The sequence below is a fragment of the Trichoplax adhaerens genome, genomic scaffold (genome assembly GCF_000150275.1).
Source record: "Trichoplax adhaerens TRIADscaffold_1 genomic scaffold, whole genome shotgun sequence".
Lineage (NCBI taxonomy): Eukaryota > Metazoa > Placozoa > Uniplacotomia > Trichoplacea > Trichoplacidae > Trichoplax > Trichoplax adhaerens.
The window spans coordinates 5,774,764-5,790,836 of NW_002060943.1; the positions used below are offsets into that span (position 1 = coordinate 5,774,764).

At 31.9% G+C, this 16,073-nt stretch overlaps 2 protein-coding genes across 2 annotated transcripts in view; both read left to right on the plus strand.

Moving 5' to 3' along the window:
- Nucleotides 1-105: 105 nt before the first annotated feature.
- On the plus strand, nt 106-2,380 carry TRIADDRAFT_51909 (uncharacterized protein; the record flags this gene model as incomplete). Its single annotated transcript, XM_002107884.1, has 7 exons — nt 106-198; nt 515-688; nt 935-1,055; nt 1,176-1,397; nt 1,791-1,823; nt 1,978-2,088; nt 2,274-2,380. 7 exons carry the CDS (start codon nt 106-108, stop codon nt 2,378-2,380), a joined length of 861 nt encoding a protein of 286 aa, XP_002107920.1.
- Nucleotides 2,381-12,139: 9,759 nt separating this feature from the next.
- The window catches only part of TRIADDRAFT_10520 (uncharacterized protein), a gene marked incomplete at both ends in the record, with an annotated part of 29,244 nt that continues 25,310 nt past the window's right edge, over nt 12,140-16,073 (plus strand). Inside the window, one exon of the mRNA XM_002107885.1 lies at nt 12,140-12,405. Within this exon, the coding sequence (XP_002107921.1) occupies nt 12,140-12,405 (266 nt within the window). The remainder of the gene's footprint in view (nt 12,406-16,073) is intronic.

A 16,073-nucleotide genomic window follows, 5' to 3' on the forward strand; every position in this document is an offset into this window, starting at 1 on the left:
AAGCAATGAGTTATTGGTTACGCTGATATTGCATTTAATAACCATTATACCATCGTATCCTCATATTAGTCAGTTATAACAAGCCAGAATACTGCACATTTCAGTATGGTCTCTGTGGCTGGAAAGCAACCGGAAAAAAAACATGGATTTGGTACCCCCGTAATAGCGGGCACTTTTCTCCTTTTGGAGGACAAAGTTGTGAGTAGCACTCATACTTAATGATAATTTGATTTTAGCAATACTAGCTAGGGGAGATATATATTCAATACTGCATACACTCTCGATAAGGTTATTTAATCGTAAAATTAATTTTTCAAAATATTTCATCAATATCTTATAGATTCGTCCTTTATATATGCCTATCAAGCTGCCAGGTCTACCGCAGTTGTAGCAACACTAGTTAGCCCTCGAATATATAGAGCATTTCGAACACAATATGTACGGTACTTATGGCAATAACATTCCTTTAATGAAATATAATAGCTGTACCTATTTATTTGATTGGATTCTGTAGGTTCGATTTCAATATTACGTTATGGGCTACAATTTTGATTCTTTGGTACTTTCGTACAGTCCAAGTGCTTCAGTTAGTTACACCATCTACAGTACATACAGATTAAGTTCTGGAGTGAAAGGAGTTTGGATCGGGAAATCCAGCAATAGCTTCTATCCGAATGGAAATTACATAGTAAGTTCATACTTTATAGTTTATAAATATGTCAACACCAACATTCAGACAAACCATTCTCTGGATGTAAGAAGTCACTGAAAGCAATTGCCTTTAAGTTTACATTACCATAATCACATCACGTATGTCCAAACAGATCTTTACATTTAGAATGCAATTGATGTAGATATTAAAGCGACTGTATCTCAATGCAATACAAGTTGGCGAAACCAGTTAACACTTCAAATCATATTTTAAACTTTCTAGCTAAGATTGGTCTGTAAAACATACTCCGGATCTCCATCTTCAAGTTCTGGTGTTGGATTTAGAAATATAATTTTATTTTATGGATATAGTTCATTTGTTTCAACCTATACACCTACCAATGGTATGTACTCATATAAATACTTCAAGAACTAAACTATTTGCATTTAACATAGAAATATGATAAATTTTAATACTCCTAAAGAAAGTTTCGTAGGTTCAAATCTGTCTTTCGTCAATGTAGGCTACAATCCTCATGTCAACGTTACTAGCATAATAATTGGCGTTACGGTAACAATTATACTTATAATATTCGCAATTATAATATTTACGTACCGACATCGCTATATAAACTCCCGTGGAAGACCTTTTAATAGTCCTAGCTCTGGAATGCCTGTACCCGGAACAAGAATAACTAATCCTCCACCAAATACTTCAAGCAACACCTCTACTGCACCACCACCAGGTATAGTAAAATGATTCTTTTAATGGTTTTGCCCCAGCTATTCATATTATAGTCAGCTTTCTGAGTATCGTAGTCGCTGCATTTCTTCTAAGAATTCATATTTTAAGATCCATACAATTAATACCGGGGTCTTTAGTAAGTCACCGTATTAGTCTATTAATAGTCGCAGAACAATAAGCTACTTTTGAAAACAATCATGATTACTTGGCAAATTTTAAAATGGTATTTATTTGATTAAGTTGATCAGCATTCTTTAAGCTTTTAAATATAAAATGAAATGCTGTATTGTATCATTATTATTCAAAACAATGGAACTTAGTTACAGCCTTTATAACTAATGATGCATATTAATTCCATTTATTGCTTTTATGACTATTTGGCGTTGTACCGTAGCATATGGTGTCGCAGTGACCTCACAAACTCCAGGTATTTTACAATAACTAGTATAAATGAACACTGTACTTATCAAACCGCTACGTTTCTATTAAAATCGTAGCGGCCAATACTATGTATTCTCTCATCTCAATGATTATCTCAATTCGGAAGCTTTTTCGTCAGTCCATTTTGTTTCTGATCAAAGGTATTAGCTATCCTGCAGTATATGGAGCTCCACCACCCGGCCATGGAGTTGCTCAACCTGGTTATGGATTCGGACAAACTCCATACGTAGTTAGCTATAATGTAAATGCAGGTATGCATCCTATAGGACTCAATCCAAGTAATAAGTTTATATTTCTTCTCATTATTCTTAAATTTGAAAGTTGCAGAATACATCAATTTTTGCATTTTTCATCGAATTTTAGATACTAATCCATAATAATATAAGCATAAACAGTATAGCGAAATAATAGTAATTGCATTATCTTACATCTACAGGGACTCCTCAAACTTCACCTCCATTATATGAAACGGTATCCCAATCGCAGAATACAACTCATGCAGCCGAAATGCAGAATAATGAATTAAGCAAAATTAATACATAGAAACTGCTGTTAAAATAATACATTGTTATTACATTGATACTACTTCAAGTAATCTTTACCACCACTGGCATGTCACAATAGACTTTTTATACACTGTAATGTTGCTGTTATACACTCGAATACGTAGTATACTCATACTGCCATAGCTATAATACCTACTATACTTGTTAACGTCCATTTTACGTTCGTATCGCCTTTGATTCGATCACAATCTATGATCTTATTTTATTTTACAATACAAAATTGAATAAGTCATCCCTGTTGTGTAGCATACCGAAACTAGTATGTACGTAATTGTAACTGATAGTAGCTGCAATGATTAAAACGAACCAATGCGAGGTTATATTTGTATTTCGGAGTAAATTGACCTCGATTTAATGCTTCTATATTCGTAAAATTTGCTAATAAAAAACTAAATTTAAGGATCCACCGATAAATAATGTTTCTGATGTTTTATTATATTTATTCGTCTTTTACAGCACCTCTTCAATTCTACATTAGCTTTAACATACGATTTGCAACGTAAACTGTATTCATCAAATACTACATATATGCAATACTAGATTGCAATGAACTTGATTAGGCATTGTTATAAGTTTATTGAGGTGTGTATAGTGGTGCCTACTACGGCCTATTAAATAAAGCGGGTACAAGTGCAGCTACTGCCGTTGCTATAAATTGCGTAGTTGAAGAATAAGAAAAATATAATATAATCTGTGTACAATTTAAATTCGTATCTGCCACCCTTACATAATGCACAACATGTTAGAACACACTCACTTTATCTACATGGAGTGGCTAGTGCAATTTCATAATGTTCCACAATCACATCATCATATCCGACTTAGTATAACCATGAGAGACTGCAATAATTTTAGAGGAAGTGCAATAAAGACAGCATACTAATATATGCATAAGACAAATTATTTTATATGACGGCATTTTGTCCCAATACTTATGGGATAAACCTATTAATACAACATTAAGAACGCGTGATGAAGTACCCCAATCATACACCGTGCTTTAATCCACTTAAATAATGACTAGGATAGAAATGAAATGTGACTGCTATTGTACTGCTATCTAATCTCATGGGCCATATATAAGCTAATATAAGCCTCTGGAAAGCTGTCAGAAGCACTCATAATGCTCCCAAAATATTCATACGCAATGTGGTCATTTTAACCAGAAATCAAGCAGTGTCATTAGTTGTAATTACTTTAGAAAACTAATTTATACGTATTCTTTATCAGAAAAGAAAGTTTTTAGCCAGCAGTCTTTACAAGTCTAACAGTAAGTGCCTCATAAAGCAATTTGGAATATTCTTAAAAAATATGGTATTGAAAACTTTTTCAATTTTCTACTTTGGTCTAATTTAAAATTTCTTCATCATCGTTATCTGTGGAAATTGGGTAATAATTTATGATGGTAAGAGCGATTGCCCAAGCCATTGTAAGTGTAGTGTATTACCACTAGTCTTTCTTAAATAAAACCGAAGCCAAATTTTATTTAAAAAATCGGCCACTTTACAGTCAATCTGCACAAAACTAAATTTCTAGTGCAGAGATAATATCATAAAGCTATTTTGCCTTGCCTTTGGAAAATTATCATCTACAAGATAAGGGGAATACACTGACTTGATGAGCTCTCCGTTACATAGAGCAACAAAATAGCTCTATGGTTGAGGTAATTTATCAATTTTATTATTCGAAAGAACATAACAGCTAATTGATTATTTCAATGATCCGTTTCTAATTTCAATTATATCATGAAGTTATAAACTATAATGACAGTCTTGATCTAGATTTTATTACATATTTCTAAAAGTTTTTATACTAAAGTAAGGTAACCGAATCAATTGATTGTTGGAATAATATTAATTAAAAGGGCTTAATTCCTTTTTATAGCTCGATTAGCCTTGCTACCACTACGGAAAAGGACGATAATAAGTTCTGTTAACTGTTATGGATTTGAGCCAAGTGTTGACTACCGCACTGCAAGCAATACTCTGTCTAATTATTCATTATCGTTGATTTGCCAAATATCTTGTCATCCTGGGCAATCGTGTAACAGTATATCAATAAATATTCAGTTCAGTTATTTAATTTTCCTTTATATCTCGGAAAGAATTGAAACTCTACACCCTGCACTTATAAAATAAATCTATTTTAGGGGTAGTAGGTATACATTAACTAAATATCGATTGATTTTACAGGTTTACAATAGCCAGTAACAACGAGCCTCAGCACTGCTCACTTCAATAGGGTCTCTGACCCTGGATAGCTACAAGTAACAAAACCTTGGATTTGGCATCCCATCGATGATACCAGTAGCAGACACTTTCAGTCTTTTTCCGAACAAAATCGTTAGTACATACTGTATCAATAACTTCACGGCTACTACTGTAATAGCTGTAATATTTTCATGATACGTCTCCCATTAATGCGATCTTTGACCATTTGTATTTCATGGCTAAATTTTGCATAACCCCCTGTTTTTGGTACTGTAGTTCTTCAATCACGATTCACATACGCTAAGTTATACTGTTTCAAAACTGATATCTCAAATTAGTATTTCAATCCATTCGAGATTTTTCCTATGCTTACGCATATCGATCTACCGGTAGCTTTGCTCAAATTGAAGCAACGCTAACTAACCCTCAAATAGATGGAAGATCATTAAGCCGGCAAAATGTAAGTACAATGGCATTATCGTCTATAGTAATGGAAGTTGGCGAAGTCAAATATTACTGAATACAATTACAATTACTGTATTATTTATGGATTTAAGTGTCAGGTTACATTCAAATATTTTGTAATGGGTGACAACTTTAGATCTCTATCGCATATATATTATATATCTTTAATTTTATCGTATACTAAATTACTGTTATCCTTTCATCAGAACGCACGCTAATGGCAAGAATCGAAGATATATTATTCGATACAATTTATGATTTATTCATTTGAAACTGGGGTTTCATTTGAAAACTGCTTTTAATTGTTAATAAGGGCTTTTCTGAAAGCATTCGTACATTACCACCGTAACATTAAAATAAGCTTACGCGGAATTAGTGCTGGTGGTTGAATAATAATATTTCAAAACTTTTTTAGCTTAAAATTTCTTATAGTTAAAACATAAAATCCTCATCTTCAGCTTCAAGTGTTGGAATCAGAAATATAATTTTGCTCTATTCACCTTGATTAACTATACCTACTCCAGGTACGTTTAGAAGCGTTAATACATAGAGCTGTTGCCGGCTAAACTGAAAATTGAGCAAAACTATAATTATTCTTTAAATGCGGTAGGCTATACCACACCTGTCAATATTACTGACATAGTTGCTGGATACATCGCTTCTATCGTGTTAATTATCATAGCCGCAACTACAGCAATTAATTATTGGTCATGACGATACTATTAGACAAATTCGAACGGAAGAACTGCTACTGGTGTTGAAAATTCTGAAGTTTCTGATACAAAAATGAATAGTACTCCACTATTTACTACGTAATGAATACTGACAGCACACAACAACCTGGAGTAATAACATTTGGAATCAATTCTTTTATTAACTATTTGCATCATTAGCTTATCTACATGTTCTCAATGCTTTCTATGGAAATAGAATAACATTTCTTTCACAGCTGCTCACAAATTCTTTTAGTAAATATTACTTATGACCACATCTAATGGCGTTTTTATAATTACAGTAAAAATTATGTAATATGCTCGAATCAATTATTTAATATACTCGCAAATCAAGGTATTTGGCAGAACTCGAATCGCGGTTGTTTATTTGCAATTGACCAGCTTAACTGTGCTTAAAACTAGCTTTTTTGCCATAAATTTTATCAATTTTACAATAAGTTACTGAGTTAATGTAATTAAGCTAGTAGCCGAATTATCAATCGATCTTTTGCAATTCTGTATCACTCATGTTGCACTACAGCTCATCCCACAGAGACAATATCTAAAACATATAGTAATTGGCAAATTTATCGCAGCTAAGCTCATCGAATCGTTATGTTTCAACATCAATATAGGAATGTCTTATTATTAATCTATATAATTTCTACCAAAGTATTACCGATTAGGGAGTATACGTAGCTTCATCTCCCTTTACGTTGGCTCAGCCAGTTTATGACCGTGAACAGTGGATAGCCTCCTTTTACAGTCAGCTACAATTTGTATACTGATATTCAACTTGCAATAAATCCAAATAGTAAGATTTTATTTCTTTGCGTTATTTTCAATGTTTAAATGCTTTAGGAACCGCAGTTGTAGTTATACAGTAGTTTATACCAGGTAATCTTGATGCTAAATCAAATAATGTAAATTGCACTAATTTAGACATATGCATTATACACGTTATTGTAAAAGTAATCTATTTTCCATGTTTTTCGTTCATAGTAGCCTCTAAGAATGTGCCATCAATTATCTATGAGAAATAACAGTATAATGAGCAAACTCAAATTGATATTTAAATTATTATGCTGTTATTTATCGCCTATAATATTTTTGCTACCAGTAATATTAACTGTTGCTGGTACAAGATATTGACCATTATCTTGAGGTGATGTCAAAATTTAAATGATAGATTAGTAAGGTGGATATCTTGAATTTAAATACGTTGACGTAAAATTATCTTCGATTTGACCCCTAAAAATTTATTGTTGACTAAGTTCACGGACGGATATCTTCTTTGTGATTGGGTCAAGTGTTGTATGCAAAATTGAGCGGTACTGTTATAGTATTATCGGCCGATGTTGTGATTCTGATAGTATACTCTATACACTATGCTAAGCACTAGCTCGTGTAGAATTCTATATTTATAAATAAGATTAAAAATAAAATCTAACTAAAATCCCATAGTGCGGTGTCAGTTATTTACTGTGTTCACAATCAACGAAGTAATAACAGTCTTGGTTCTTAAGATTCATATATTAAACTTATAGCGAATAATATATCCTGACTAACATGCTAGCATAATAAATGATTACAAATTGAGCATATCCACATAAATAGATATGTATCATTCGTACAGAAGCTTTATTAACCATATTTATGCGAATACTCAAAATTTAACTATCTCTTCCTTAATCATGAGACAGAACCGTAAAGTAACATGTAAAAGCAACGTAATATTTCTGCAATAATGCAAAATAACAAAGTCTGCACTATATTGTGTAATGAATAGTAATCGGCATAATGATATTAGAATTATAATGTGGTCGACATGGCACGTGATTGTCACAATTGTAAAGATCAAATTTAGCACCTTGTGAATATATTGTGTACATATGACGTCAAAGATGTAATCTTTGCACCAATATATAATAGTTATCAACGTTTTTATTCTAATTGATCAATCAAATTTTACCGATATATATAGAAGTAGTAATACGTGAATTAGGAAGAGATAGTAAATCGATAGACTGAAGGAAATAGCCATATCGTAAACGATAACAAAAATGGCATCGAATGTAGAAATGATTGTTCGCGTTTATTTAGGCATGATTATAATTCCTTTACTAGCTACTGGTAGTAAAATAATGTTTAAGGATGTAAGAGATGATTGTCCAAGCGCCTGTAAATGTAGAGATCAGGAAATTTCATGTAATTATTTGCCTACTGAGAGAGACTTTTTTGTGCCAAAATGGACGAAACTTCTGTAAGCAGTTTTATTTCATTTAATTTTTATATCTTGTTTATCAATTACACATTAATTTAGTACAGCAATAGATTAATCGATTGAAAATATTAATTTAATACAAACATGTATAAAGTATTATTTTGACTAATAGTACATGCTAATCCTTACTGATACACCATACTTTTGTGGCATTACTGTGCCATCATTAGAAATTAGAAATTAGCCACCAATCTGCTAATTCATATTTACACAAAGTTTAAAAATCTTACATATCCCTAAAAATAATAGCAAAAATAATCACTAATCATAATTTATTGCTTAATCTGTAGTCAAATAATATATTATTCCTATTGATGATTAAAAAATTTTTAAGGAGTATAGTACATAATCAGATCCAGTGCGGCAATTTAAAATTTTTCATTCATATTGTAAGAAATTACTGAAATTAAAAGTACCAAGTAATTATTATCATTTATTATTGATAAAGCAAATTGACGCTAATAATTAATCTACTCAATCTCTGATACAACTTTGTTTATTGGGAAACAAAACTTGCTCACATCAAGAGCAGACTACCATTCACTTATTTTATAGCAATCTTACTAGTGTTTATTAGCAAGTGATTGTTTAAAGTTTTAGGTATATATGTAGTATATTCTCCACTTCAGCGTTCCTTTACTTTTGGTCATATAGTATTAGAGTAGGCGTTCTACTTCTAAGGGCATTAACTTCTAATTACGTAAAATTATTATTACTAGTTTCATCATCTCAGAGCCTTATACTCGGCCAGAATTTAAAGAAATCAACTTTTCCACTTTTCACTTTCCTCCTTAAATGTCTCTTTCTAATAATAACTACTAGATAAATCTTAATAACTGTAATGTCAAATACCACCAATTACCGTGACATTCTATATAAACTTGTTTATTACTGCCGACGGTATGCCATGATTCTACTTCTTTAATTTCAGAAGATTGATCATTTTAATATTTAAGATAAAGCTAAAAAACATGTAACGGTCTCTTATATATCTAAAATGAAATTGTAGATCTTACATTTTTTTTGGAGCTGTTCTATAAGATGCTGAAATTTATAGAATCAATAGGTTCAAAGCGTTATATAATGTAGATTGCATGAGTTATAAAGAAATCTCTTATTTATATCCATCCTTATATGTACAATACTCTTACGTAGAGTAAAAGTATAAACGTTACCTTGTAAGTGTATTTCAATCTAAAAATCAAAGTGCTAGTATAATCGTAAGGCAGTAGAGCAACTTCGTTGCAATCATTTATCAATATTTGTATTAAGTCTCCTCAATGACTTAAAGTTAGAGTTAGAAATGATCGCTAGCACTCATTCATCTTTACATTTTATGCGTAAGTAATTATTAAAATTTACAAGTTATCTGAGTTTCAATGGAAAGCAATTAGCAATTGTAATTTCTTCGATAAATTTGGTTACAACTGGATCTGTATTGCGACGAAATCATATTAAAAGTATTTTAAGATCCCTAAATGGCTAAATTAGACCTTTATCTCTTTGCCAATTAACAATCCAACGCCTATCACTGTTTCTATCTAAGCGATATCACGATGATAAAGTAATAGATTAACGATATAATAGCGATAAGATTACGATCACCTTTAGCATAGAACTGAAACAATGTAGTAATAACTCAAAGTATATGTGTATTATACTAAATAGTACTACAATAATCATTTATCTCTGTTGCGTGTTTTTTTTTATTTCCAATCTTAGAATTACCTATAAAATGATACCCTTTATAAGCAACATGTTTCACTCTATTTTTGTATTATTTTAATTGCGTAAATGATTCGAGGTTGAAATATTAACAATACAGGATGCACCTACGAGTATAGTGCAAGATTATACCAAACGGATGATATTATTGGATCGCATACGATCTGTACACGGTATAAAATGAAACTTTTATTTCAATACTGCAAAGGTTAAAAGGAATTAATATGTAAACAACATTTTTATTTAACTTGTATAATAACTTCAGATTAGAAATAAATTGTCTTAATTCCAAGAAGGCAATAAAATCGAGTAGATCTATTGCCGTATCGAACGCTAACTACTCCACATATTAGTACGAGTATATCGCAAGCGGTGTAGGTTTTTGAAAACGTTCTAAACACATAAACTTTTTCTGATGTCGCTATGCTCAGGATCATTAAAAACGCCATTTCCTGCGAAGACAAATATCTAGATAGATTGAAGAATTTGATCATCCCCAATCAAATCAAAATAATTGGCAAATGTAGCAAACCCTCAAGTTTGGCAGGGCGAAGACTATCAAAACTGATCGAAAACAGTCATTCTCTAAGCAAATATTCCCGTAAGGAAAGATCGGACCATACGAGTTATTACTCCTCAATATACAATTTCACAGGTTCATAATTTTATTTTACTTATATTTAAGGATACCTGTAAATTACAAATTACAATGCCGACTAGAAATAACATTAATGACTAAGTTAAAGGCTACTCTCGTATGCTAATAAATTTACCTGCTAAGTCTTTAATATGAATACAAATTTTCTCAGATCCAGCCTACACTACCAGTTGTAACTTTGACATTGATCTGTGCGGATGGACACAGTTAACTTTAGTCGATTTTTTTAATTGGACTCGCATTAGTGGTTCTACCACAAGCTCAAGTACAGGACCAACCAACGACCATACTCTTAAAAATTGTATGGATTACTAACTATAAATGAATAACATGTTGAGGATATTATTAGGCAGGAGTTTGAACTTCAGATCTATTAAAAGCATTTAACTGAATTTAATAGTAATAAACAATGCTTAACTGTTGCTTGGATCTAACTATAGCTTTAGGTTACTACCTTTATACCGAATCATCATGGCCGAGAAAGCCTGGTGAATATGCTGATTTAATGAGCCCTCCACTAGCTACGGCTTCTAACAGTTCAGTAGTCGAGGTAATATGGAAATAGAGTTAAAAGTATATTGCCAATTAGTAAGAATTCAGGTAATATTAGAATTGATATTGTTCTTCATATTAAACGGTACCTATATTTTTGTTTAATTCGTGCTATACCAATAGAAACAATGATGAGCAAGATACCTATAAATCTTATGCTATAGCATATATACTTTAAAGATCCTAAATTTTGATTAATTTAGTATAATACCTTAGCATGTTGACTAATTTTATAAACCAAGTAAGAATACTACCCGTACTAACTCAAATTAATACTACTTAAATTTGAAAAGAGAAAGTGATTAATTATTGAGATTTATAGAATATATAACATAAGTTGGTGTCGCCAGATAATAGCAAAATAGGTACCGCATTAGTCGCAACGAATGTTGTAATTCAAATAGTGTAATTAACTTATAGCATACTTTACCTAACCGTAAATATTTACTATCACTGTCTCCTTTACAGTCCGTTTTGTGAAATGCTTGCATCAATATTTAAATATCATCATTTTACATTTGATCAACAATTATACCTCTTTATAATGCTCGACTTTAGATTAAATTTTACTATCATGCATATGGTTCAAGTTTGGGTAAACTTCAGATATATGCAATGTATCCAAGAATTAAGCAATCAATATATCCTATCAAGAATGTTAGCTTCTATTCTCTTAATTCATGGCGCTCATTTTCTACAACATTTCGCCCACTTCATAATCCATATCGTGTAAGTAATGTAACTTACCAGCATTTATCTTTGAACATAATCATTAAATAAATAATATGAGTAAATAAATAATGCTTGACTATGGCATGATATTAATAACTTGAATAAAATTGTCTAACTTCAAATATGCTAGATAAAATAAAATCATATTTCGATACGAAATCTACAGGAATTCATATGAGATCATTTATTTTCCATGCTGTATAACTAGGTTATTATTCGTGGAGTCGTCGGATCATCATTTAAAAGCGATATTGCCATCGATGATATCTTCGTCTCTGCAAATGGTAAATTATAAAAACAATATTATCTAACATTCGTTGTTCGACAAGATTATTTAGCAATCAAGTCATACAACTATATTTTGACATACTTTTTGGGTACCTCATAAATAGAGAAGCAGTGCTATACTCGGAATAATGATGTCTATCGAGGGTCAACTTCTACCACCCAGTCTGGTTTAACATGCCAATCATGGAGTTCACAGTATCCTCATTCTCATCCTTTTACTCCATCAAATTATTCTAACAGCGATCTTATATCTAATTATTGTCGAAATCCCGGTGGAGTGCGCAATGGTCCATGGTGCTATACGATCTCTTCCCATCATTCTTGGGAATATTGCAATATACAACTTTGCGCTTCTCCACCTAGCAGCACAGCAGAGTACCCTTTAGGGGGTATGTTATGATATACTGGTAGATAATTGAAATAAAGCTAATAATTGCAGTTAAGGACGCTGCATCTCTAATAATATAGATATTAAAATACATTACGCACTATGAGAAAATTTAAATTGAGTTTCACTAGTAGTTAAAATGAAGAAAATTATCCTCGAGATCTATGTTAACCAAACATACAGCATAGCTTACAAATATAACTCTTTCGAATCATTGTATATAGCTTACTTTACTTTATTATTATCGACGACTTAACGATAAATATATTAATTGTTATTGATCACACGTGAGTATAAACACATGGTAAAATATTTTAAATTGAAATTTATCATATTTCATTAACTTGCATACTTATATTTCTTACATCTTCATCTCTACGTAGTTCGCTATCCAGTTGCATTAGTTAATTTGGACGATGGTAATCTTAACGTGGGTCGCGTAGTTATTTATCATAACGGCAGATGGGGTACTATCTGTAAAACGGGACTATCAAATCAAATTATGGGTCTATTTTGTCAGCAAGCTGGTCTTGGAAACTCAGGCTCTCCACAGAATGGTAGGTTGTATCGCATCGTGGCATTTTATCCTTAATTATTAGTAATTTAACCGATAGATTGCAGTATTTCACTGTGATATTCGCATCCACATTCGCGTATTATATTTTTCACTAAGACCTACTAAATATATTGATTAGTAAGATTGTTAAAATAAAATCCTATTTTTACTCGCTTGCTTTCTTTAGGAATCGTTAATAATAACCATGGGTTTATGTGGCTAGATAGTAACAGCATTTCGTGTTCATCAAACGCAACTTCCCTCATTCATTGTTTTATGGGACCATGGGGAAGCACTTGCGGACATACTAATGATCTTTGGCTAATGTGCTCCGGCCCTTCTCCCATACTTCCACGTTAGTAAAGTTTGAAGAGGAGATAAATTGTTACAACTTCTGTCTTAATATCAAAGCAAACATCTTAAATTCCATGCATAACAGAAAAAAAAATTCCATCAACTATCCGTGTTGATTGCTTTCTTACTTTAATTTTCTTTCTAACGCCTCTTCTACCAGCGATTCCGAGTTCATATCAGCTGTTCCTTAGAGGAGGATATAATTATTCTAGTGGCCGAATTGATGTCAATTATAATGGTCAGCCTGGTATTATGTGCTCCACATCTTGGGATATTTATACTGCAGATGTCGTTTGTCGCCAGCTGGGTTATGTTGGGGCATATTCTTGCAATTGTAAGTAATTTTTGAATTTCTCTATGTACTAAACATACTAAACTTGTTAAGGCGTGATACCTACTATGCGTAATAATGAATATGAAGTACCAACTTGAGCCGCATAATCAAGCTAATAAGTTAAACTTTTCTAAACAGCGACAGCAATTTCAAGACCTTCAGGGCTAACTGCAAAAATTAGCTATATAAGATGTAATGGGTATGAACCAACTATCGATGGATGTACTATAGCAACCTCTAACTCTATTTGCCAGTCATCAAATATCAACGTTGTATCGTGTAGGCCAGGGAGTCCAAAAACTGGTAAGCAATCGATAATATTACTTCCTCTAGTAAGCCATTCTAGCGTGATGAAATCTTATACAGATAAATCACTGACTCTAAGCTTAAAGCTATACTCAAATTATCAAATTGTATTAATATAGTATTTAACCTATATGATTTTGCCATTCAGATAATTATAATGAGCCTGAAGATTGTTCCTTTCAAAACGGATTTTGCGGTTGGACAACAATAGGACCTGTAACTTGGATTTGGTACCCTAACGAAGTGGGACATTTCAACCCTTTTTCGACTCCTAGCGGTTAGTCGTAGTCGTAATTGAATATTTTAGCAATTGAATACCATCCACAAAAATACGCATAGGTATTATGGCTAAGAGTAAACTTCCGCGGAGTTATAATCTTCCGTGATAAAATAAAATATAATTCCTAATAATTCAAAAAGCTTAATAATATCTTTCCGTTTTCTTTTTAGATATACCCTTTTTATATGTTTATAGGCCTTCTAGTGGCTCTGCTCCTATCTCAGCTTTGTTGACTAGTCCATTATTCACCGAAGAATCTTCAGAACAATATGTAATGAAATAGATTATATTTAGACCTCATCAGTAAATATCGTTGATGAAATCCAATGTCACTGTTACGAAAAATGAATTGATTAATTATTTCCATAGATAACCTTCGATTACATTGTTACTGGTACAGCCTTTGACTATCTGGAAATTAGTTACAAGCTAAGTAGCGGAAAGGAAAATATTATATATCAACACCGTATAGATACAACGGTATCAACTTGGACTATCGCTTCGACTGACAAGATTGATACCGATGAAAGTTTCACAGTAAGTTTCACGAAGTTATTTACCCAATTCAAGATAAGATAACTGTCTATAGATTGCATAATATATAAATGAGTACATAAGTTATTTATATTCACAACACTTGTACACAGGTAATTTATCCTGCATGTGATCTTAAAATAGCTAAACAATTTTAGGTGTAGTGATATAAACTATTAGTTACAGTAGCTTATATATAATATAATTTATCCTCTGATTCCAAAAGATTATCATAATTAATTCACTTCGTTTTTGCACATCAAGATTTACTTAAGCATATGGCTACTTTATTCAATTTAACTGTAAAAATTTATTTTAAATCATTAGATAAAAATCATGTGCAGATCAGTCAGCACTTCTACGGGATCAGTTGCTTCGGCTATAGGAATTAGGAGAATAAATTTTCAAGATGAAAATTCTAAACATGGTTAGTATAAAGTGAAACAGCAAGATATACGAAATTATTTTCGCAAGAAGATAGACATAGCTGCATCTATATCCAGTTTTAATATTTGCAGTGATTCTCATCACCTCTATCTATTTAGGACGTTTCCTCAATATCCCTGGTATTGCAGTAGGTTGTGCAATTGGTATCATAATTATTATATTTATAATTTTATACGTTTATAAAAGATCTCAGCAAAGGCAATCGGTAAATACTGTGGTTACTCCTTCGAATATACAAAGACAAACAACCAGGATTATTAATAGTGAACCATCAAATAGTCGAATTGATACAACAGCAACGAATAACTTAGCATCCACGACTATAAGTAAAAGAGTTATTAATTCGGCTTCTACTCCTGTAACTTCAGCCGCCCAATCATCAGGTAAAATTGAATAATTTATTTGCATTTGAAGTTTGCATATACTTTTATTAGTGCTGAGTTATCAATGGCTCTTATCTGTGACGTTCGCTTTATAATGTATTAGGTTAAATATGCTATTTATCTTAGAATTACCTTATACCCGTAACTATACCTAATTGTTTGATATATTCCTTTGCATGTTGTATCTGCACATGTAAAATAGTCTGTTCTGACTTTAAGTCATCGCAAATACTAGATAAACCGTGCATCTTTCGCTCCATTTACGACAACTTTTCCACCAATAACTTGATACTTACGATAGATAACCCCATAATTAAAACTGTTTAAAACATTGGACTAAACAATTTATGTAATATATACTTTTAATTTATTAAGGAGTGATTTACCCAGCACCCTGTGGGATTTCTAATTCTGGCAATCGAGTCAATCAATTTGGTTCCAATACTTGCTTCCATAGTAGT